The 26,039-nt window shown below is 40.9% G+C and overlaps 1 protein-coding gene across 3 annotated transcripts in view; it reads right to left on the bottom strand.

Annotated features, from left to right (window-relative positions):
• The window catches only part of SYTL5 (synaptotagmin like 5), a 234,333-nt gene that overhangs the window by 2,247 nt on the left and 206,047 nt on the right, over positions 1-26,039 (bottom strand). For 2 of the 3 annotated variants that reach the window (XM_041740244.1, XM_041740245.1), the window contains exons 11-17: positions 21,651-21,829; positions 19,444-19,543; positions 17,694-17,855; positions 9,256-9,364; positions 7,851-7,992; positions 3,879-4,087; positions 2,670-2,814 (exon numbers count right to left, since the gene is read on the bottom strand). In XM_041740244.1, coding sequence (XP_041596178.1) covers positions 2,672-2,814; positions 3,879-4,087; positions 7,851-7,992; positions 9,256-9,364; positions 17,694-17,855; positions 19,444-19,543; positions 21,651-21,829 — 1,044 coding nt within the window. In that variant the 3' untranslated portion in view covers positions 2,670-2,671. Of the gene's footprint in view, positions 1-2,669; positions 2,815-3,878; positions 4,088-7,850; positions 7,993-9,255; positions 9,365-17,693; positions 17,856-19,443; positions 19,544-21,650; positions 21,830-25,518; positions 25,585-26,039 lie in introns of all 3 variants that reach the window. The other variant, XM_041740243.1, reaches the window with a different exon arrangement.

The raw sequence follows: 26,039 nt of genomic DNA, 5'->3' as shown, positions 1-26,039 counted from the left end.
AGTTATAAGCATATAAAACCACAAGGGCACCAAAATGATGATGCCTGAGAGGGTGTATGAAGTGAGGAGGAAAGAAAGAACAAGCACTGAAGAATCCAGTGTTTATCACCAAACAATCTTTAGCAGAGAAGGAGAGGGAGCAACTAATGAAACGTAGAGGGTAGGCATGTATGATGTTACAGAAGGCCTCTACTGACGGGCTATTGGACTGTTTCCTATCTTTTACAATAAGCACTTTTGCATGTACTCAATTCTCACATCTGTATCTATCTCTGTAGGATCGATACCCAAAGGTGGAATGGCTGCATAATACAGATGTCTCATTTTGAATGTCAAAGTGTTGATGTTTGAAAGAAAAGGTTGCTCAGAAAAGCCACCAAACATAGATAGCTTAGTCAACCATATTTAATATGTGTTTGATAGGCGTGCTTAACTAATTTAGCTATATCCCTATAATGTAATACTCTATAGCCATAAGAAGGGATGGAAGAGGAAGAAGGCAGACCTAAATTTTTCACTATTTTGAACTATTTGAATTTTGTGCCATTTGCATATATTTCCTATATTTAAAAATATTTTTACTTCTACACAATACTTAGTAAAACAGAGTGACCCGAAGATCACTTTGCCTTTTCTTTTTCAGAGCAACACCACAGGTTTCTGATGGACTTCTGCATAACTGGGTTTTGCATTATGGAAATACCCAGTTAGATGTTGGATTTTATGAAACCATAATACAGATAATTGCTCTAAAAGTGGCAAAGGTATGAACACATAAATTTTATGCTTACCTAGAGTTCAAGTTATACATTTTGCCACTTTTATTATTAGTGAATAAATATACTTCATTTTGTTTACATTAGAGTGGTCTCCAGACTTCACCACCATTACCCTCTCATGTATCTATCTCTGTAGGATCTCATGGGCCCTAAAAGTGTCACTGAAGACAGAATAAGTCAGATCAAGTCTGAAGACAATTAATTTTTTCAATATAGGAAGCCGTGATGATCTTACACTTTTTATTTTCTGTTTTTAAGAAGAACAGCATAGGTATATGAGTGTAAGTTTGTAAGAAAATGTTCCATACGTACTAAGCTACAGTAGACCAATAACTTCAATTTTTGAGAATTAGCCTATTTTTGAATAACACTGAAAATGGACTGCTTATTCCCTAAGAATAATGCTAAATATATTCTTAGATCAGTTTTCAAAGTTCTAGAAGATATTCAGAATGTGGAAAAATTAGTTTGAATAAGCCTGAAGATGATTATAGCTTTCTTCCCACTAAAATTCAGTTTCTATTCTTTCAAAGATTTTATATAAATTTGAGTGAAAAAGTGAGCTGAAGGGCTAGAATAGGACTCCAGAAGAAGAGTCAGGTACTTCATACTGAAATAACCTGACTCTGCCCCACCTTCCTTCATCTATGCCCTCTTGTCCACCCTGATAAGCATAAGATTATGCCAAGGGCTACCGTGGAAAGAATACTAGCCTACAAGTCACACCCTGGATTTAGTCATAGCTTCTATATGATCTTGGTTAAGTCATTTTAGCTTTCTTGGAGCTTCAGATTTGGAATATGCAAAATCAGGAACCAGGTCTGAGGTATCTTTCAGGTTTAACTACTTTTGCATCTAAGCCTGGTGGCCAAAGCATATGGAATTCCAGGTAATAGAAGGTATCGTAGACTGAACTGAACTACTGGCTGCGATTCTTCTTCCCTTCCCACATCCTCATCCTTGCCATGGCTTCATTGTGAGCAGAGTATATTTCCCTGCCTCTTAATTTTAGGCTTGGCCATATGACTTCCTTTGACCAATGAGATATCAGTAGATATGATACAGGCAGGGGCTCAAAATGTACATTAGTTCTTATTCCCTTGTAGGTAGTGGTTTAGAATATTTTACAAAATAAATGTTTACCATAGAGCCCTCTAATTGCTAGCTCCTAACTAAGATGACACTACATCCCAATTTTCCCAGGTCAATCCTGGTTTACATCTACTGTTCTGGTATAATGATTTAGTTCTTTTCACTCTCAAAATTAGGCTGATTTAGATTATAAATTATATAGTCACCATAGAAAAACCTGTCAGTTCATCTTGAAAATTTACCTGATTAATCCATAAGTTTGCTACAATAACAGGGCCATCTCCTTGTCCAAGCAACTATACTCACAATGCCTTTTTTTGGATTATGGGAATTCCAGGGTGAGAAAAGGGTAGCCAGTACCCCTTCTTACTCTTCAAATGATCTACATTATGAGTGGCCCCTTTACCCCTCAAATCATTTTAGGAAATGCAAAATAGCTCATTAATAGAAAAAGTTTAGGGATTCCAAATTTCAACTGTAGTTTCAAAGAAGCTTGTACCATCTCCCTTATGGTATAAAGCCAATGAATCATTGCACAATTTGCCTATTGACAGGACAGTGTGGCACACTTTCTATCATCCCATCAAAAAGGCCCTAGCCCATGGACATATAGAAATACCTGCTCTTTTAGACACTCAGCAAGACCCTAAATGTTTATAACACCGACCTCTCTCCCCATAGGTCCCAATACCCTCAGGTGAGAGATGGCAGGGAAGCAGAAGCCCAGGTCCCAAGACTGATACTGGTATGAAATGGCAGCCAGACAGTGCCTGGGGGCCTCACTTTGAAAACTGGTACCTTCAGAGCCTACACTTCCCCATGCTGGACCGGAGCATGAGTACACCCTCTACGGGAATCCCAGGATTGTCGGTCATCTTCTGCCAGAGGCGCTGCTCTTCCCCCTGAGAGTCCATCCAATCCACATTCTTCCCATGGCTCACACCTAAGGAAGGGTAAAGGGTGCATTACACTTCACAGATGAAATGTTTTGATCTTCTGGAACACACCTATCAATCTCTGAGGGGGGGCCTTTTGAGCAGAGAGTCCTTCACTGGCTTGTATTCACTTACTATATCCAGTGAGTAGTGTTAGCATGAAAGACTCCCTTTGCAGTCTGCACTACTCTCCTCCGCCAAGATAATGAGCAACAGATCAGGATGGCCCCAGGATTTCTCCCCCCACTTTGGTAGTTTTTTAGAGAGCTGGCTCATCTGGACTGAGTTAATGTGACAGAAGAACAGGCTGAATTGGGCTCTGATGCTCTCCTTTTTTACCAAGGCCACTTCTCCGACCTGGGGCATTTTCACTTCAGTGGTATAGATATTTTTGGCTCTCCTTAATCTGTAACTAAGAACAGCACCGTAGAGGTGGGGTTGTCCTTAACAGGAATATCAACCATGCTGTGTGAAGACCCTCTATGCCCGATGTAAGTTACAGGTTAACAAGAGTTTTGGGGGCTGTATATCTCTACTACTGTCATTTCCCTCCAATCCACCCGTTGTGGTTGTGTCTTGTGGCATCAGTGGCATGTTTCCACGATCTGTTTAAACAACATTAGATGTTATTTTTTAGTGAAGGGGGAGGATGGGCTTCCTTTCAGTTCAACCAGTGAGTAATCTGAGAAGAAAAGGTGGTCTTGGAAATGGTTCTCTCCCCTCACAGAGGCCTGTGCCGTCTTGGTGATCCTCTCCTGAGAAAAATCTGAAATAGCACCCAAGAAAGTAGTCGAAATTCACTTAGACTAAAGTGTAAGTGATATTTTATAAAAGGACTGAATATAAACATTATATATCCTAAACTTACAGCTAAAGGATTCAAACTTACATAGTAGTATTTTTATTTTAACAATGGGCAGATTCTTAGCTAAAGGAATGGACCATCTGTGGTAATTTCAGGAATCAGCTAAGCTGGAAACTACATGTACATCTACCACATGTTAACCCGCAGGAACCACTCTTCCATCCCATATCCAGTCACAGACCGTCTCAGGGTCCTCGAGTCCCTTACCGGTTCCAGAATTCAAACGAACTCCTCCCAGAAAGATGTTGCTGGAAAAGGCCTCTTTGTCCCAGACAGTAAGTTCAAGGCAAACATTCTTTATGTCCTGGGGATTCAGGCCACTGAACATGAAAGTATGATTCCACTGAGGGTTAACACTCTTCTTTATTACCACAGTTTTGTGCTTGGTAGCTTTGCTATCATCAGGGAGCAAGTAGCTGCAAGAGAAAATGCAAGCAAGCCATTGGTAAAACAGAAGATGGCATCTTTGAGTAGTTATTTCAATTCCCCATAATTCTTAGTGCATCTGCATGTTTATTTGATTTTTTTTCTTTTAGGTTCTTATATGCTTAAATCTAGATTTAGGGGGAATGTTTTATTGCTTATTTTAAGTAGGACAATAGTAAAATGCCTGCACTTTCCTTTCTAATCCTATTTTGGTCCTTCCCTCATCTTGAAATGAAAGTATCTCCTGTAGTAGGTACTTACAATAAAGAAGACACATTGCAACACCTGAGATTTCATTTCGTGTACCAAGAAGAGACTGCTTATTTCCTGATATTCATTCTCGTCTTATTCTTTAAAACAGATTCATTTTTTTTAGTTAGGTACAAGATTGCTCAGAATAAAGAATACATTCCCAGCCTCCCTTGCAGCCAGTATAGACATGTACTAAGTTTCAGCCAAAAGGATATAAAAAGTAGTTCTGTATGAAATTTCTGGGAATTGTCTTGACAGCTGGAATTTGGATGAGATAGCTGAAACTCCAGCAGCTATCTTAGCCCAAGAAGTGGATACCATAACAAGATAGAAGAAACACGGGTCCCTAATTATCATGATGCTTTCATACCCACCCTAGATGCTTTACCTTTTGTCTTTGTTTACATGTGAGAGAAAAAAACTTTGCTTTCTCATGCTCTCTTTTCTTTTTAAAGATTTACTTTGAGAGAGAGAGCAAGCATGTGGGGCAGGGGCAGAGGAAGAGGGAGGAAGAAAATCTCAAGCAGAACCCTTGTTGAGCACGAAACCCTACACGGGGCTCCATCTCAGGACCCCAAGATCATGACCTGAGCTGAAACCAAGGGTTAGACACTAAACTGACCGAGTCACCCAGGCACCCCCTTTCTCATACTCTTTTAAAAAAAAATCTGAGGTCCCTTTAAAATCAGCTTAATATTTAAGTATAATTAGTAGAGAGACAATTTATTAGAAAACTACTGGCCTTTTTTCATTATAGAACAAAGACACCGTCCTTTGTTATTTCTACTTGGTAAAAGTTCAACATGATAAAGTGAAAACTATTTCCTCTTTTATTTATTTTTTAATAATAAATTTATTTTTTATTAGTGTTCAATTTGCCAACATACAGAATAACACCCAGGGCTCATCCCGTCAAGTGCCCCCCTCAGTGCCCACCACCCAGTCACCCCCACCCCCCGCCCTCCTCCCCTTCCCCCACCCCTAGTTCGTTTCCCAGAGTTAGGAGTCTTCCATGTTAGTGAAAACTATTTCAAAAGATGCTAAGTCACTCCTGCAAGGCCACAATGAAGCCATAGGTAAGGAGCCATTCCCTCACCAGATGGTGAGTGGGAAGAGGCCTGAACTGGATGGTGGGGCTGGTGAGGCAAATTGCAATGGCAGGATCCAAATAAAGCATTTCTTTTGTGCTTAAAACTATTGTGAAAAAGAATGAAGGACAGATGAACTGGGACTCAGACCCACACACTTACCAGCAGGAAAGCCCCAGATATCTGCTGCTTCTTATTATTGGCTTTATCAAAATTATAATATGTGAGGGTAAAGGTTTGACTCTTTTTTTGTAGAGTCAACTATACTTTTCTAAGAAGGATTGATGATAGGAATAGTAATCTCATTGACTCAAAGAATTAACCTCATGCCCAAAACCTATAATCAAAATACAAAACAATAAAAAGAAAGCCAAACAAAACACTACAGAAACTCATCAAACACAAAGAGAGCAAGAGAAAAAGAAAGGAACAGAGCAGAACTACAAAAACAACCAGAAAACAATGAACAAAATGGCAATAAGTGCCTACGTAGCAATAATTACTTCAAATGTAAATGGCCTAAGTGCTCCAACCAAAAGACAGAGGATGGTGGGATAGATAAAAAAACAAACAAACAAACCATAAGATCCATCTATTTGCTGCCTACAAAAGACTCACGTCAGACCTAAAGACACATACAAGACTGAAAGTGAAGGGATGAAAAAGTCTTACTATGCAAATGGAAGCAAAAAAAAAAAAAAGAAAGAAAAAGCTGGGATAGCAATACTTCTATCAGACAAAATTGACTTTAAAACAGACTGTAACAGGATGCCTGGATGGCTCAGTGGTTGAGCATCTGCCTTCGGCTCAGGTCCTGATCCTGGGATCAGGGATGGAGTTCCACATCAGGCTCCCTGCGGGGAGCCTGCTTCTCCCTCTGCCTATGTCTCTGCCTCTCTGTGTAGTGTGTCTCTCTCATGAATGAATAAATAAAATAATAAATAAATAAATAAATTAATTAATTAATTAATTAATTGAAAAAAACAGACTGTAACAGGGACACCTGGGTGGCTCAGTGGTTGAACATCAGGCTTTGACTCAGGTCATGATCCCAGGGTCTTAGGATCAAGTCCCGCATCGGGCTTCCCATGGGGAGCCTGCTTCTCCCTCTGCTTATGTCTCTGCTTCTCTCTCTGTGTCTCTTATAAATAAGTAAGATCTTTAAAAAAAACAGACTGTAACAAGAGACAAGGGCATTACATAATGATAAAAGGATCAATCCAACAAGAGAGTATAACAATTGTAAATATCTACACATGCAATACTGGAACACCTAAATACATAAAAACAAATAGTAATGGACATAAAGAGAGAAATTAATGGTAATATAATAATAGCAGGGACCTTTAACACCCTACTTACATCAATGGATAGTAATGGACATAAAGAGAGAAATTAATGGTAATATAATAATAGCAGGGACCTTTAACACCCTACTTACATCAATGGATAGGAAGAAAGTCAATAAGGAAAAAGTGTCTTTGAACGACACATTAGACCAGACATGACAGATGTATACAGAATGTTCCATTCCAAAACAACAGAATACACATTCTTTTCAAGTACATATGGAACACTGTCCAGAATACATCACATGTCAGGCTATAAAACGAGCCTCAATAAACTTAAGAAGACTGAAATCATACCATGCATCTATTCTGACCACAGTGCTATGAAACTAGAAATCAATCACAAGAAACAAAACTGAAAAAAAAAAAAAAAAGAAATATGCTTCCCCCAAAGCACTCTCTAGTCAGTATCCCTGGGAAGGATGCTCTGAAATCTCTACTTTTTACAATTTCCCCTGAGAGAGCAAAATACCAGGGATCCAATAACTTTGCTGTTGCTGTATATTGCCAGTACCAAATGATAACAAAGCACAATAAAAATATATTACACGTAGAAAATAATATTTTCTTCTCCTTTGAGAAATGAATCTCACAGGAAAATCTGCCAGTGTTGAGAGTGAGAATGATGGGAAATCCTGAAACATGCTAGAAGCAAGCAGAAAGCTAGAATAAGCAGCCCCCTCTAGACCTGTGTTGTTTCAAATCTAAAAGCCAGCATTTAAAGGTAGCTCCTTCCTTGTCCATTTAAAGTAAGGTAAACATCAGAAAGGGAGACAGAACATGGAAGACTCCTAAGTCTGGGAAACGAACTAGGGGTGGTGGAAGGAGAGGAGGGCGGGGGGTGGGGGCAACTGGGTGATGGGCACTGAGGGGGGCACTTGACGGGATGAGCCCTGGGTGTTATTCTGTATGTTGGCAAATTGAACACTAATAAAAAATAAATTTATTATTAAAAAAATAAAGTAAGGTAAACATAGAAGTCTCACTGCCACCACAGTCTCATGGGTCACAGATCCTCTCATCTCCCATTAAGGATCTTCTAAAATGAGTTAAAACAAAATTACCCCTTCACAAAGCTATCAGAGGTGCCTCCTGACTTCACTGCTGTCAAATTCTTTGCCTCTTTGATGAACACTTCCAGTATTCCTCCAGAGATTACAGGTGACTCCTTCTTCTTTCCCCTTTTGAAGGTCTTCTTTCCTGCATCTGCCATCAAAATGAGAGGGATGGAGTGAGAGGGAGGAAGAAGGGAAAGGAGAGAAAGAAAGAGAGAGAGAGACAGAGAGACAGAGAGAGAGAGAGAGCATGGGTTCCATTTCAAAATCCACAAAGAAGACCTGGCAAGATCTATTTCATCTGTGGACTGAATCAGGTCTTTGTGTTATTGTATATTTTTCCAGGGATTTATTTACATGTTCCTACTCTACTGGATTCCTTCTAGATGGTCTTTCATTTGCGTTTGTTGAAAAAAATAAATGAACACATAAATTTAAAACTTTAAATACTCCCCAAGAAGGAATATCTTTTTATTACAGGGTATGGAGGAACAAACTGGAAAAGACTCAGAGCTGCCTGAGACACATTCTTGCTCTCAGTGAGAAACAGCTACAGCGAAAGCCCCACAGAAGTGCCAAGACTCCAAAAGAGAACATTTTGTAGCTTCCTCTTTGGACATTTTAGTCTTATAAGTTTAGAACTGTGCAAGGCCAGCTCTAAAGGCTATTCATAACTGAGGCAAAACTACATTTTTTGAGAGAAAACTCTTCCTTCGTCACATTTTTATTCTAATGAAATGTGCTCAACGTGAGTGATCACCACACCACCACCATCATGACCTTTATTCAGTACTGCTTTAAGCACTTTCTGTGACGAACTTATTTAATCCTTACGATATTCATACAAAGTGAGGAAATGGAGGCTGAGAAGTAGTAAATTACTTGCACAGGGTCACTCTGAAGAGACTGATAGTGAATGGAAGGATAAGAGGAGGCTATCTGAATTAGTTGATGGTAGAAGGCCAAAAGGGATTTGAAAGCTGACCCCATCTGGATTTTTCCCTTACATTCTGTGTTCTAGGTCAACTTCTTCCTCAAGACTTCCTGAGAAACTGTGAATGTCATAAATCGATATAGCAGCTTTTCATACCTCTCCTCTCAGAAGACTGTACCCCTCCAGTCCTCTCCACTCCATCCTGGGGAAGATTCTATATCCCTGGGATTTCCAGGAAACAAACATCACCATTAAGCCTGGTTTCTAAGTATGAATTTTGTCCTTTACTTATAAAGATCCTGCACCCTTCCCCATACGTAGGTTATATTTCTCAACTCTCTTCAAAGACAGGGACACCCAACTCTTTACATTTTCATTTGTGTGACACAAAAGTAACATAGTCCAACCAATTCCCTCTTCCTGACCCCATGCTTCGAGATGCAGAATGTCCTTGATCAAAGTCACTAATTTTTACTCTACCTTGAACTTGTCCTAGAGGAAGCATAAGGTTCTCCTCTGGGGGGATGTAACGTAAAGAAACTGTTAGCTCTCCTTTATAGTGCAGGCCTATGTCAGCAGCAAATTCCACCTGGCCAAAGGGAGACAGGCAAAAAGAAAAAGTGAGAATGATTGGCTTAATATTTTGTAGCCCATGCTTGAATGGCCCTGTCATATTCACTTGCTGGCTTAAATATGACAATCCATTCCCATTCAACTATTCAACTTAAACTTCCTGGTTTAAGATATGCCTTAGGTACAAGAAGGGAGGGGTTGGAAAACTTTATGAAGGTACTTGTGTATAACTTTTAACATTAAAGTAAAAGGAATCTGAGAGGAGATACATGACATGTGTGGTCAGTCAGTAGCTACTGTGATGCACCGAGGACTGGAATCCATCAGTGAACAGATAGTTTGGGGTATGAGGCAGAAATAAAGATGCCACTAAAAATAGCTACAGAAGGTACCTCTCTCCCTGTCTGTTCGTGACATCTCCAGGCTTTCCTAAGTGACCAAGAGGAGGAAATAAGCAGTAAGGCTTGATTCACATTGAGCTGCCCAGCCACCAATTATTAAAAGCCATATTTGTAATTCATATGATTAAAATTTGATGTGGAGGGGTGCCTGGGTGGCTCAGTTGGTTAATCATCCACCTCTTGATTTCAGCTCAGGTCTTTTTTTAAAATATTGTATTTATTTATTCATGAGAGACAGAGAGAGACAGAGACAGAGACAGAGACATTGGCAGAGGGAGAAGCAGGCTCCCTGTGCGGAGCCTGATGCGGGGCTCGATCCCAGGATCCTGAGATCACGACCTGAGCCAAAGGCAGACGCTCAACCCTTGAGCCACCCAGGTGCCCCTCAGCTCAGTCTTGACCTCAGGGTTGTGAGTTCAAGTCCTGCATTGGGCCCCACACTGGGTGTGGAGCCTACTTAAAAAATATTTCAGTGTGGAAAAACTGGCTCACACATTGCTGGTGGGAATGAGAGGTGGGGTATTTATCCTTTCTCTTTGAATCTGAGTGGACTCTGTGATTGGTTTGACTAGTAGACCATGACACAAGTGACAATGTGCCAGTTTCTGGGCCCCAACCCTAAGAATAACAGCTTCTATGTCCTCTCTTTGAATTAATATCCTTGGGATGCTTCTTCTGAGAACCCATGGTGTTAAGGCCCAAGCCACATAAAGGAACCACATGTAGGTGGTCTGGTTGGCAGTCCTAGCTGAATTACCAGGAAGTGTGAGACGGACAACTTGAACAACCAGCCTAGTCAAACCTTCATACGACTATAGCCTCAGTCTACCATCTAGCCGCAACCACACGAGAGACTTTCAGTGAGAACCACCTAGCTGAGCCTAGTCACCCCACAGAATCATGAGCAATAATCAATTGTTTTAAGCCACTAAGGTTTAGAGTAGTTTTCTATATAATAGTTAACCAATACAGGCTTGATTCGCTTTTAGCTGGGAGCTTTGGATAGGAAAATATGTTGGTAGGAAAAAGTGAGGTGTACAGGTATCATATACTAACATGTATTAGCAGAGGTTAAAACATGCAATATTGAGGGGCAGCCCTGGTGGCGCAGCGGTTTAGCGCCACCTGCAGCCTGGGGTGTGATCCTGGAGACCTGGGATTGAGACCTACATCGGGCTCCCTGCATGGAGCCTGCGTCTCCCTCTGCCTGTGTCTCTGTCTCTCTCTCTCTGTGTCTATGAATAAATAAATAAAAAATCTTTAAAAAAATGCAATATTGAGATTAATGTTCCATTGGTATTTAAATTAAAATATACTGGTGACTTCTTATAAATACAGTCTTGAAATCTTGTGAGAGTAGGAAATAGTAAAGATGAAGTCTTGTAGCTTTACAATCGCACACAAAAGAAATTCAAAGGAAGGAGTTACCTCGCAGTCTGTACATATCTCATGTCTTGGGATATTTTTGGTATTCCTGCAAGGAAATTCCAAGGCAATGTCATCTCCTGACATACCATCATTTTACCTTATTTGACCACCTTTTGCTCAGAAAAAGGTAGAATTCAATTCAATTCAACTCATTCAATCCTACAAACACATATGGGATCCTTCTTGTAGTAATGCTTTTAAGGCATTTTGCTAAGTGCTGTAGGGACACATGAGACATAGACCCTACTGAGTTTTCAGTCTATACAGGAGACATATATCAATAGAAGCTCTATAAATCTGCTCTTATTTAACTGATTCATCAGATCAATGTTCTCCATCCCCAGTGAAAGAGCAGGATCCTCTATACAAAGACTATGCATGCCGACCCCTATAGGTGAACTATATGTTCACCAAAAGTCAGCTGCATTAGTCTCCCAGGTTCTTTAGGCCAGGCGTGTCTGCAGTTCTAACTATATAATTTATTTTTAATTTTTTTCTAATTATATAATTTAATATCTATAAACTAAGAGTACAAAAAGACAGATACTAATATAAAAATTAAGCTGAATGCTTTATTTTTTTTAATTATCATGGAATGGGATTTTTTTTAATAATGATTTTATTTATTTATTCATAGAGATGCAGGGAGAGAAAGAGAGGCAGAGACACAGACAGGGAGAAGCAGGCTCCACGCAGAGAGCCCAAAGTGGGACTTGATCCTGGGTCTCCAGGATCAGGCCCTGGGCTGCAGGCGGTGCTAAACCGCTGCGCCACCGGGGCTGCCCAAGCTGAATGCTTTAAAAGAATTAAGCATTTGACAATACATTTGCTATCAGATTATATTTGGGCTCAAAGCTGTAAAAGATTAGAAAACAAGCATGGATATTTAGAAAGCTTTTATATATGGTTGACTTTGAAAGCATTCTTAAGTTCTTATTGCACTTCAAGAAAGCTCAAACTAGAAACTATGGATTATAATATACCAATGTCAGAATTTATGCCAGGAAATACGATAGAATTCTAATCCCTGAAACTATACTCAAATAAAATGGATTATCCCTGTATTAGAAGACTTGAAGATAAATGCATATTTAAGTTAAAATAAATGATTATTTATTCAGTGGAGGTGCATGTTTGTATGTGTGTGATTTCTGTGACTTTATTAACTGACCTACTACTGTAAGCTCAGTTCAGACACAGGATGACAGTTTCTCCAATACAGGTACAAAGAAACTACTGTGGGAAGAGAAAGAATAATCTAGATTGGGATAAGAGGTGGCCTTTGCATGCTGCTTAGAGGATGGGAGCTATGATGACTGATGAAGATGGGATGGGAAGAAGGTCAGTCTGGGTTAAGAAAGCAGAATAAGCAAAATATTTTTTTGTGGAGACTGTGTAAAATGTGTTTAAGGACTGGTAGGAAGTCAGGTGTGATTAGAAGTGTGTGCAAAGGAGGGTAGTAGCAAGGAAGACATAAACAAGGTTTCTACTCTGAGTTGCCCAGAAGACCCTAGGATACAAGTGTATTTTACAGTGTTTTATTAGGAAGGGGAGTTGGGAAATAGGATCACAAATCGAAGGAGGCTTAACAAGGTTGTGATATTAGGCAAAGTTTTATGGTAACGTTTGCTCAGTTCCACAGAAGGAGCTTTGCAGAAAAATATCACATCACAGAGAGCTGTCTCAACCAGAGACAAGGAAATGGCAGTATTTATGATGCTCCTTCCCCCATCAGGTGCTGATCAAGGGCTCTCCCATCCACCCCCAGAAAACTGAAAAACTCAGGCTATTATGGCTTTCCAGACCCACAGACCAGGCTGCTGATATGGGCCCATGGACCAAGCCCACATCAGCAGCCTAAGGGTTCCTCTCCTACAAAGATTGGCAGGTGTTGGCTGGTGTGAGTGAAAGCCAGGGGAAGCCACATATGCATGAAAATGGGGATGTGGGTAAAGCATGGACATGCTCCTCTGTTAAGAAGGCTGGGCCCTATCAAGGGAGCACTAAGTGGGATGCTTGTGTGGCTCAGTGGTTTAGAGTCTGCCTTTGGCTCTGGTGATCCCAGGGTCCCGGCATTGAGTTCCGCATGGGGTTCCCTGCAGGGAGCCTGCTTCTCCCTCTGCCTATGTCTCTCTCTGCCTCTGTGTGTCTCTCATGAATAAATAAATAAAATCTTTAAAAAAAGAGAGAGAGAGCATCAAGTTCCAGGATGATGGGTTAAAATTTATTCAAACCAGATCCAAAAGCAGTAGAGAACCCCAGGGGGTATCTGACTGAGCAGGGGTGTGACATTATCAGGTAACACCATCATCTTCTGCTTTTTGCAAAGAGAGATCCACATTATATCAGAGTTGGAAGCAGAGTTCCCAACACATTTACAAGTCTAAGGTGGGGTAATAAATTATGGACAAAAGTCTGCCCAAACTGCCAAATAAAGAGAGAGTCTTTTAGCTTGGTAATAATTTCATAGGAATTTACATTTACTCTCTGCCTGAAGGCAGAACAGAGAAGATTTCCTTGGAAAACACTTGAGCTTGCTGTTGATTTTCAAAGGTCCTTGTTTTTATAATAGCACCTTCTGGAAAGACATGAAAGGCAATTCATACTGACAAGCCCTTCTTGTCTAACTACCTAATATGCCTTTCAGAAAGATAATGAGTTACAGCTAATAAACAATCTCATGTCATGCAGTGAAATGGAAGTTCTACTATGAAACTACTTGACAGTACATTTGACATCTTGAGTTCTTTCTCTGTCCGCACCAACCTCCTCACTGGCTTAGTGCTGTAAGACTGAGCAAAAACAAAGACAGGTGTCAAGGGACGTTCACTAACACAGAGTCAATAAGATATAAGGCACTGTGTCTTTCCAGTAGTCCTACTGCAAAATGGTGTCAGTATTTCTGAATGCTTAAGGACTATTAATTAAGATCCTCTATCACTAAGGAAATTGGTCCCTGTAGCTTACAGTTCACCTCCTCAGCTGGATAATCCACAAGAAGACATCAAGTCTCCAGGGTTGCTCATACTCTAGCTGTAGCTGATGAGGTGACTACTGCCTTGAAGGAGCTGAGACTGAAATGAAGCGATACTTGCCATAGTCAGCTGATAATCCACCACATGGAGCCCAGCTCAGCCTGAGGATGAGCCACCAATGAACAGGAGGCAGCCTACAAAGTATGTTGTACCTGCCCTCCTCATTTCTAGAAGGCATGGTGTTCAAATAAGGCAGAATCTGTGGGCTTTCCTCTATATGTGCCAGAGACACATATATGTGTCTACCTGTCATCTTTTCTCTTGGCAGAGAAAGATGACACGGATTAAAGACTAACCTATGTTGGGTTCCCCAGAAGCTCACTCTGAGGTGAGGATTCTTATGCCTAGGACTTACTAAGATTGCTCTCAGGAGGGTGCCTAGGTGGCTCAATCAGTTAAGTGTCTGCCTTTGGCTCAGGTCATGATCCTGGCGTCCTGGGATAAAAACCCACATGGATTCCCTGCTCAGCAGGGAAGTCTGTTTCTCCCTTTCTCTCTGCCCCTGCTTGAGTGCTCGCTTGCGCTCTCTTAAATACATACATACATACATACATACATACATACTTAAAAAAAATTGCTCTCAGGATAGACTAGTTAAGGGGTGATCAGGAAAAAGGTCAGGGAAGGGAGGAAGCCAGGCAAGGAGATGGCCTGATCTGGTAGAGAAGCTGTAGAGTACAAGTAGTACCTTGGAGCACCAACCCCCTTAACCCACCCCTCTCTGTACGGGAACTATGCTTTCATACTCCCCCATCTATCAGTTACTGGCAAAGGGTTGCCTTGTGGTAGGTAGTACGTAAGTTCCTGGGAGCTTCTGACTCCCTGCTCATGGAAAAAGCTACAGTAGCCCAGGCACAGTCTTCTAAACAGAGTCTCAGGTGAGAGCTGTTGGAGGCAAAACTCCTAACAGTCATGGTTTAAGGAGTCCAAGGGGACCTGGCAGAGGCCCGAGGAGTTCCAGACATTAAACACAGTCTGAACTTTTTGACCTGGAGCAGCCTCAGAGTTGCTTCTCCTTTATGCTAGAAAGTGAAATCATTCAACGGCACTGTGAAGGTGATTACCATGGAAAGTCGTTGGTCCCTAAGCACAGAGGATACACCTGGGAGAGCTCAGATACCATCTGAGCAAATCCTTCAACCATTTCCAGGAAACTGACTGGAACTCTCCAAGCTGTTTTCCAAAAAGCCCGTATGTGCTTTCACGTTAAATTTAGGACAGACAAGTTAATTTTATGTACTAAAATGAATTACTTGTCCTTCACCTGTATCATGCATCATACAATGTCTTGGATGTTTTCTTTTCCTTAGTTTTAAAGATTTTATTTATTTATTCATGAGAGACACAGAGAGAGGGGCAGAGACACAGGCAGAGGGAGAAGGGCTCCTAGCAGGGAACCCGATGTGGGACTCGATCCCAGGATCCTGGGATCATGAACTGAGCCAAAGGCAGACACTCAACCACTGAGCCACCCAGGTGCCCCTCTTGGACATTTTCTAACTATGATTCTATTGTGCTCACCCATTACACACAAAAGGAAGCAAGTGATAGGAGACTGTTAAGTCAGATTAAGTGGTATCCTTCATGGTAAGGCTCTTCATTCAATTCCAAGAGACTCTGTGTTATAATGACCAATTATTTCCCATTCTTAATGTCAGGGAATGTTATTCTATTGTGGACTTATTTCTTGTGACTATTGTACTTCCTCTTTCATATTTCAATAAGCCCAATATTAGTCATGGGCTTACAGTTATTTTATGTTTAAGGACTTTTTATATTTTATTGCTAATTTTACCCACAGCCCAGTTATACTTCCCAAAGATTTTCCATGAGTTATTTACACCAAGCTTGAGGTCAATAGTTATAAAACTCCACTGGAAAATTGTATTTAACTTCTGAGTCTTGATCTCCTCAGGCACAATGGAAGTGATGATACTTAACTCACCATGTTTGTTGTACCATCAGCTATGAACAATGCTGTTACGGATGGTGAACAACACGTGTTTTGCTGTCTAGCTTCCACTCAGCATTCCTTTAGAACTACTATACCTGGATTTCTTTGGAGGCAGTATTACCTTCAGGACCAGGGTACGTTCTGATTATCTTAAGTCAGCCAACGTATCTCACCTCCCTGGCTGGCCATGGCAATTAGTTCAGGATACGCAAATGATGTAATCACAATGAGGAGAACCAGGCCCAGGGCACTGGGTGGACTGCTGGAAGAGAAAGACATTTTTCCTCTCCTGGACAGTGTGGTGCAAGGAGGAGAGGCTTGCAGGTATTATAGTCTCCAAGAGAATCATACTGGAGCTAGTGAGGGAGGCCAGCTGCACAAAGTCTTGAAAATGAAGGCAACACAGAGAAGAGAGACCAAGGGAGTCTGGGGCCTTGGTAAGATTTGAGTTACTTGGGTAAAGCCATGCTTGATAATCACTGGCCAATAATTTCCTTTTATTTTGTGAGCTGTATGAGCTGGGGTTTCTGTCAATTGCGATATAAGGACTCTTGTCTATGATGTAACATAAACACCATCTAGCATTTATTGAGAGCTTAAGATGTGCCTGATACAATAATGTGAGCATCACAGAGTGTTTCTGCGAGCTTCACAATGTCCCAGTAAGATATGTCCAATTATTATATCACATATGAGAACACCAAAGCCTAGGTACTTAAGTAATTTGCCCAACGTCACACAGACAGGATTGAAGCCAGGATTGAACCCAGAGAGTCTGATTTGACTCTACTATCTTCCCCTCATATTTTTTTTGCCTGTGTATAAAGAGCAATCTTTGGTTACATAAATGTGACCTTTTTTCATCCCCCTTTTGACTTAAAAAATTACTATAAATGTAGAGTGGCTCCAGTTGAATAAAGTGAATCCAAGCTACTGTTGATCTAGTTCAGAACATGCTATATTGCATTTAATTTCTAGGACCAGCTTTAAGATTGTTTTTCTGAATATAACTTCAGACCTGGCTTATGAATCTCAAAAGTAGGAATATAGGAAACCAGACACTTTAGTTATTGGTTACTTCCTCATGTGAGCCAAGGCAAGACCACTCCTGTTTAGGTTTGAATTGTGAAGAATGGGGAATCAAAAGAATGTTTTAAGACTGACTGGCTCTATGGATTTGTTTTTGCTTTCTCTTTCTGATAGGATCATATAATTTCTGATAGGATCATATCAGGTATTCCTTTTTTTTTAATCCATGGAAACCTTCAGATGATGAGTGCATTTTTAGTAAGTCAAATTAATAATATATATGACTCTGTGACTTGCATTATACAGTCTGTATTAAAAAAAGGAGTTTCAAGGAAAGGACTTAGATTTATTATATTATTCCAAAATTGGCTGCACTAATCTGCTCAGATTACTTCTTGAAAATTGGAAGTCTTCAGATCCTTCAGGCCTATGACATCAATTTTGTGCATAACTTGTCTCACTGCACAGCTGTTTGATTAATCTGGAAGCATTTCCTACCTTGGGCTGAAGCACAAACCACTCATCACTTGGATTTTCAAAGTTCCATGAGTCAAAAGGAATCTCCACCTCCCCAAGGAAGCTGTTACGTCCAAATCTATCATAATGCCAGACTGAGAGTTGTAGAGTTCTTGTTTCCAGCTGGGTATGGCTGATGGTATACTGCAAATGAGATTCACAACATCACACACTCCACTCTGCCCGGTTCTACAACAGGCTGAAATTTGCCTTCATCATCTTTCAGATTATATGCATTAGTAATATGAACAAAGCAAACCCCCAAAACATTGTAGTTTTCTTTGTTTATGCTACAACTGAGGTTCTATAGATGGCATAAACTCATTTTGTGTTAGACCTAGCACTGAAATATATATTAGCAAATTATTTAGGAAAAAAGCCAATAAACTTCAAATATAATATAAAAAGTGTTAGATAATGAAGAATGTCCCCTTTCCACTTTTACCTGTTTTTCATCTGCTAGTCATTTTTCAACATCTACTTTGTAAGCTTAATGTCTGATATATCAACTTGCCAACTTCTCTGTCTTACCTTATTCATAATGAGAATCTCTAAATCCAGAAAATTACTGTCAGTGAGAAACTTCATAAAGTCTAGTATAAGTGCAGGAGTGAACAGACAAATACATAGATTGACTAGAAAGATAATATTGCTGGGGTAGCTTTTCCTTTTCAGCAGAACATGATCCACAGCGACATGCCTATACAACCTCAAATCTCCTGTTTGTTCTATGCATCTACCACCTGAGACACACTTCAGAGTGTTTCTTGATCTTGGATTTGCATCTATACCCATCCTTGCTGTTCCTGGCATGACTGACCTTGGCTTCCTCCTTCCTGAATTTGCCATGTCACTCTATATATTCTGCTTGGGCTCATTTTTGCTACCTTGTTATAACCACCAGATTCACCCCCTGCCTAAATTCATTCATTTTCATTTTGATCTGTCTTCATATTGGTTCCTGCTTCTAAACAGGACCGCAATGAAGGATATCCCCGCTCACCACCTTCCTGCTATGGTGGACTCTGACTCCATCACTCCAGGCACAAGGTTCATAAATTTCCCTGCAACTGGCATTAATTTCTACATTCTAGTCTTCCCAGATCTTTCTTACCAGGCTAAATTGGTCCAGGGTGAGAGAAGGAGTTGTTACATAGAAACCTACGGGGAAAGTAAGGTCAACCAAAGATTGCGGCCTGGATCATGTCTTACCAGGGCCACTTTCTCTGAGGTTCCCCAAATCCAACCTTGTCTCACCACTGTTTATTAACCACAAGCCTAAATTTAGCCCAATTCTGAAACGTGACAAGAAACAGCACATATTCATGCTCTGTTAGCAGAACGAGGAGTGTATACAGAGTGATTTGCTAAGTCAGTGTCAAAACTGTGACAAACTCCTTTTAAGGATTTTAAACTAGAAAAAAATAGTTTTCCTAAGGGTGAAACATTTTTTGACAAGACGCACTGGCTCAGATGAAATTTCACTTGATCATCTTTCCTTAAGGTGTAACTTTAGCTGCAGCAGAGAAACAAACAGAATAAGGGTTTACAGCTTTTTCTTTTCAAAGAACTATTAAGAAAGCCAAGGGTATTACACTAATTTATTCAAATTCTACTTTTCTGAAAGATATGTAAGCCTGGACACACAAACCCTCTGTAGTCAATTTTAATTTTAAACCAATGAAGGCATGAACAGTATCATTTGAGTTAATATGAGAGAGCACGTACTTACCTTTAGTGTTTCGTTAAATTCTGGATTGGTGCCTGTTCTGATCTTGGTCTTGCGCTTATTGTTTCTGGACTTGTCAGGAAGAAGGTATGACTTAACATAACTGTAGGTGATAAGACATGAAATTAATTATTGGGGAACATCTACTTCACAAGGAATAGTCAGGGACTTCAGTGAACAAGAGAGGTGAAGGGAATAGGCCAGGAAACATTAGAGAACCAAAGAGAATGTAGTCTATCTAGCAGGATACCTTAAAATAGAACTCTGGGCTTCCAATAAGAGAGAAGCAGTATAGTGATGAAGAGTGTGGGCTCTGACATCAAGCCAACTGTGCTTGAATTACTCCATGCCTCACTGGTTTTGGTAAACTCAAGAACTTACTTAACCTCTCTGTGCCTCAGTTTCCTCATCTGTAAAACTGGGATAATAACAGTATCTAACTTAGGGCATTACAAGGATTAACCTGGTTGATACATAAGGGAGCTGACATTATACGACTCAATAAATGTCATCTATTCATAGGATCAATGGTCTCACAAAATACTCTAGGGTTATATTGCTCTCCATTCAGATGTCAGGACTTCTGATGACTGGAATCAGTGGTTATAGACAAATGGAGGAAAATGGTGAAAAAGAACAAATAGGAAATAACAACTCAGTGTCACAATAACAATTCTACCCAACACCTTGTGTTGAGCTATCCCAGGAACCTCTTGGAGCAGGGCTATCAAGGCAGATTTAGAAAGTACAAGATGTACAAGACTTCAATGGACAAGATGCTACAAGAGTTGCTGTGAAGCACATATACCAGGGCTTTAGAGGACCTCTTTCCATGCTGCCCTAAATGATTGGTCCTGGGATGCCAGGGTGGCTCGGCGGTTGGGCAGCTGCCTTTGGCCCAGGTTGTGATCCCGGATCCAGGATTGAGTCCCGCATCGGACTCCTGTGAGGAGCTTGCTTCATCCTCTGTCTCTGCCTCTCTCTCTCTCTGTCTCTCATGAATAAATAAATACATCTAAATAAATAAATAAATAAATAGTCCTAAAGCCCTCTGATACGTAGCTGAGGAAGTAGATGGATCAATCTATACTCAGAATCCACTCATTTGTCTATCTTTTTAAAAAAAAATTTTAATTTTCTAAGTAATCTCTATGCCCAACATGGGGCTTGAACTCACAACCCTGAGATCAAGAGCCACACACTCCACCAACTGAGCCAGCCAGGTGTCCCACTCCCATTTTGCCTATCTTTAGACACTTAGAAAAAACTTCTCTGAGGTGTTTATTGGACCTAGGTCACCTACTATGGAGGAAAAGGGTAAGACAGCAGGCCTCTGATTGCCTGGAAATGCCTGCTTACAACATTAGCCAGTGGCTGGGATCTGGGAACTTGGATTTCAGGAGGACTCTCATCACTCCCGGAACAGATATAAATGGCTCACTGTGACTAAACTATTTGTAAAAATAATAATGGCTTATGTAGAACATTGGCTTTCCTTCAGGGAGACTGGAATTTTGGTATGTGACCAGTTGAGTCTCTAAATGAGCTTCCCTGGTAAACAACATTGCACAGGTTGCTGGAGGAATTAAGTACATCCTGTGCGACTCCGCTGGGAGTTTAGAAGTTTAAGCCTAGATTCTTCAGAACTTAGCCACACATGCCTTTTTTCTTTGCTGATTATGACTACATGTGGAGTCCTGTGAGTCCTCCTCGTAAATCATCAAGCCTGACAATGATCTTGGGAACCCCTGACACATCTTTCATCTAGCTCCCTTCTAATGTACCACACACAGTCAATTATCTGCCTCCCAGTAGATATCTGGAAGCCTGAGAGCCTTAAAATTGTCCTTTCGAGCTGTTCAACTGGGCTAACAGCTTGGTGATTTTCTCTGGAGGGTCTCCCAGAACAAGATCCTCATAGATCCTGGGGTGCGCCAATGTGCCAGCCAGCCTCTATCTCAGAGCTGCCTCTGTGTAAACTACAAATATGTCAGTCCCGAATCACATTGACTCATAGCTCTTTACAAATTAGATAATCATGGACACCGCCATTATACATACACTTAGAGAATATTTAGGAGTGTTGCATGGGAGAAAAATCACAACCTTCTGAGAAAGTTCTGAATCAAGAGGAATGCTAAGACAAAACCACACATATTGACAAAGAAAGCAGTGACTGAAACAGTCTGAGGAATGTGCTATGTGCTTACGCATCTGTCCTCTGTTTCTTTTCATCTCCAATGGCCAGATTTCTGCAATTCTTGACAAAAATGTAGAGCCCGCCAGTTTTGTAGCAGTAACTGATGTGGAGAAGGATTTCACCACTGACCTTCACGTTGCCATAGTCTCCTGTTTCACTGTAAACACTCATCATGCTGTTAAGGCTGGTCTGGAATAAACAAGATGAGAAGAGGTGCCCAGTGTTATTCTAATTAGCTCTTCACAGAAGTCACCCCCACCCCCTGCCCCGCTTTATTCAATTACTATTCTTATTCTTTATAATGAGCAGGAAAGTCTAGGGTGAGCAAAGAAAGCAAAAATCACTTCTTTTGCCTGAGTTGCTGGTATTATATAAACTCCAACCTGACAAGGGACAAGAAGACTTAAAGAGCATTGGTAAGGAAGGCAGGAAACTTGCTGAGAGGGGAAGCACTGCCTTTCTGGGCAAGTGAAGAGTTTTTGTTTATTCACTTCTAAAGAATACAGGGTCACTGAGGCACTTCCAATCTCACGTCTTCTCCCTATCCTTGTAGCTTCTGCCTCTCTCACTGGTAGATCCAGACCCAAGGTCAATCTACGTCAAGGTCTAGAATGCATCCATCGGGTCAAAGAGAAGCTCATATATTCTGTGCTAACAGGAACCACAGAGTTCTCTGACACCCACAGAGGGCATCCCATCAGTCTCTGGGAAGGCATAACTAGCTTTAACGAGGGCATGCCAGGAGAACAGCATACACCCTAGGTTGCTGTGACTTCCCTGAGCAGCTATTGTGGTCACATGGGTAGTGCTCAGACCTGGGCTTTGTAGACCTCTGTAAAATAACCACTCCCAAAATAGAACACTAAACAATAAGTGAACACACCAACAAATAAAACGTAAAAAAACAAAAAACCAAAACAAAACAAAAAACCCCAACAGTCCAAATCTACCAGAATGAATACAATTCCTGATTAGACACTAATGACAAGAGACAGATTTTAAATTAAATGTAACAAAATTATCCTTTAGTGCCAAAGCTGTATCTTAGCAACATGACTGTCAAAAGAGACCACACTCGGAAGGCTTTCATGAGTGACCCAATAGTTTCAAAAGCCCTGTCTGTGAACCACTGGGAAGGACTAGATTAAGTACAAAGAGAGCCTGGGCTTCCCACTTTGTGTGATATGCAGAGCGGAAGTCACTACATTCTTTTGGGTGTTCAGAGACTGATCAAAGAACAGGATTTGGGTGATGTGGCCAGTATCTCTTCTAAATTTAAGTCAAGGGCAAGAGTAAACCAAGAATTCCATAATTACTTAAAAATTATCATTTCTAGTGAGCCAGTGAGTGATCTAATTTGTCTTTTCCATTCCTAAAAGAAAACAGAATTTTCTTTATAATAGGTGGCTTTGAGAGGTGCTTTTCAAACTTTAATTGCACAGAAATCACCTGGGGATCTTGTTAAGATGAAGACTGATCCAGTCAGTCTCAGGTGGGGTCCGAGTCCTCTTTTCTAACAAACTCCTAGGTCCACAGTCTCCAAAATGTGTATTGTGGCATCCCAGAGCACTGCAGCAACTCACAGGGGGACCATAGGGTATTTTAAAATTTCAAGGGAAAACACAGTGACCATCCATCAGACACCATGCAAATTATTAACAGTTGTTCATGGTGTCAACATTAAATCACAATTCATTCTTTTAAGTCCTATCTGGGTGAAGCTGAGTTTTTGAGAGTTGCTGTGAAAAAATAAGTAGGTACTGCATAAAAATCAATGTGGAGGGGAGCCTGAGTGGCTCAGTTAAGCATCTGCTTTGGCTCAAGTCATGATTCCAGGGTCCTGGGATCAAGCCCCACATCAGGGTCCCTGCTCAGCAGGGAGCCTGCTTCTCACTCTCCCTCTGCTGCTCACTCCTTCTTGTGCTCTCTATCAAATAAATAAATAAAATCTTTTAAAAAATCAATGTGGGGGATCCCTGGGTGGCGCAGCGGTTTAGCGCCTGCCTTTGGCCCAGGGCGCGATTCTGGAGACCCGGGATCGAATCCCACGTCGGGCTTCCAGTGCATGGAGCCTGCTTCACCCTCTGCCTGTGTCTCTACCTCTCTCTCTCTCTCTCTCTGTGTGACTATCATAAAAAAAATTTTTTTTTAAATCAATGTGGAACAAGAAGTAAAAGTGGTGCTGTCCAATTGGATTCCCAGATCTGACGAGTTGTGAGGTGCCTAACAGGCACCTGAGTCCCATTAGTAAGGATTAAGGGCTGTTTAAGAATGGAAGAAAATGATTTTTCTTTCAATTTATGTATTATTGTTTTGTATGTCTACTAAGTTGTTAGGATATTAGACCTTATAAAATTTTTTGACCTAACTGACGTGCAAAACAAAGGCAAAAGAAATATAGAAAAAAATTAATATCCTTTGCAGCCCATTGACAAATACTTATGACCTTGCCCCAGGAACTCAACCATCTCAATGTTAATACTTTTGCTAAAAGCAAAAGGCAACCTTAGCTTGACATTAGCCTGACCTCCAGGATCCTGTAACTCTTCTTTAATATGTAAAAATCCCTTTGGAAACTTCCTTTACCTGTCCGGGTCCCCAAGACCCATGTCAGCAGTCATCCTCCAAGCACATGGCCTGCTGATATACATCTCAAGGGGCTCGTGACTAAGGTTTTACTAGACAGCAATAAATGACCTTGTCCTAATAGCAGCTAGCCCAAGGTCCTAGAAACCTGGCTTCCAAATTCCTTAGAGACTTAAGCCCTCTCCAACCCCCTCTCAACTTGAAAGTATATAATCAGTCACTCCTCACAACCCCAGGGCAGCTCTTTCTGCACACAGGTCCTGTCCCCAGGCTTTAATAAAACCACTCTTTTTGTACCAAAGACACCCCAAGAATTATCCCCCGAACCCCAACATTTCACACCACTAATTACTTAATAAATGGGTTAGTCAGGTATTACTTTTGGCTCAGGAGTGGGATGAAAGAATCACTAGGGGCTCTGTGAACTGACAAAGTGTTAGAGTCTCGCCCCAAGTGAGGCAATGCTGCCTTTGACTTCCAAGGGCTTCAAGAATAAGCTACTCCCTCAGGTTACATATGGGAAAACTGACTCACAGAAATTACTGGCAGTGCTAAGACACAGAGCAAAGTCTCTAGATTTTTTGCTGAGGATCTCCCCAGCATGCCTCCCCACCTCCTCATATCACTAATTTGTGTCTATACCACATCCCTCAGTAGCCACATCTTCAAAGCAGTCCTCAGTAAGCAGGGGGCCCCGACAGAGAGAAGAAAATTTAAGAACCCATAAATGCTGAAGTGTAGGAGAAATTCAGGCAATTAAGGCAATTTTGCTACTAATCAAATTTTATGCTCTTAACCGAGCAAATGTTGGGATTTAAAAGAGAGATGTTTATTCTAAAGGTATCTCATTAATGGTAAATCATTTTGAACCATATGTCTTTTGACTGGCACTCAGATTCTAATGCTGAATGAAGTTTTCTTTCCTTGGGATACTTGGATTCTGGTAATGTTGTTTACCTTTTTTTAAAAAAATATTTTATTTATTTATTCGAGAAACAGATACAGAGAGATGCAGAGACACAGGCAGAGGGAGAAGCAGGCTCCATGCAGGGAGCCCAACGCGGGACTTGAACCCGGGTCTCCAGGATCACATCCTGGGCTAAAGGCGGCACCAAACCGCTAAGCCACCCAGGCTGCCCTGTTTACCTTTTTTAAAGAGAAACTCTGGTTAACTGTATACAAGTCAGAAAAAGGTAAATGCTGGAAAAACTGCCCACCTCATCAGATTTCCCCTACCATGAAATGTGCAAAGTATGGCTGGAAAGAAGGAAAAGGAAAGATTGAAAACTCACAGTGTCTGAGTCAGCATCAGGTACATTTAGGTAGGTCCACTTCCTGTCAGAGCCTGCTTGAGAACTCTTTAAGACAGTCGCCCAAAGGTCAAAAGGAAAAATGGGTATTAGAGCAAAGAACAGAAATCAGAGGAGCAAAGAAAAAAGTTTACAGGCATATATGCATGCAAATGAGTATGAGAACATGGGGGCTCCTAACACCTACCTCTCAAGCAAAGCCTTGAACATGGACATAAGAAGAGACATTATTCTACAGGCAGTGAGAAGCTATGGACAGTGTCTGAGTAGCAAAGAAACCTGACTAGGTATGTATTTTAAGAAAATGGTCACAGCATGGTGGACAGTTGGGAAATAAACAAAGTGGTGGCAGGCAAATAAATATATTGGCAGAGAATTGTGATAGTCTATAGGTCTGAGTTGATGAGAGCCTGAATGAGGGAGTAAAGAGGTTTTAAAAACTGGGTGAGGACCATGGAAGGAGAGAGAAGGAAAAGCTCACACAAAATTACAACAAAAAGCAC

This window comes from Vulpes lagopus, chromosome X, assembly GCF_018345385.1.
Source record: "Vulpes lagopus strain Blue_001 chromosome X, ASM1834538v1, whole genome shotgun sequence".
NCBI lineage: Eukaryota > Metazoa > Chordata > Mammalia > Carnivora > Canidae > Vulpes > Vulpes lagopus.
Note: the sequence above shows the minus strand (reverse complement) of the source record. Positions and strands in the feature narration are given on the sequence as shown.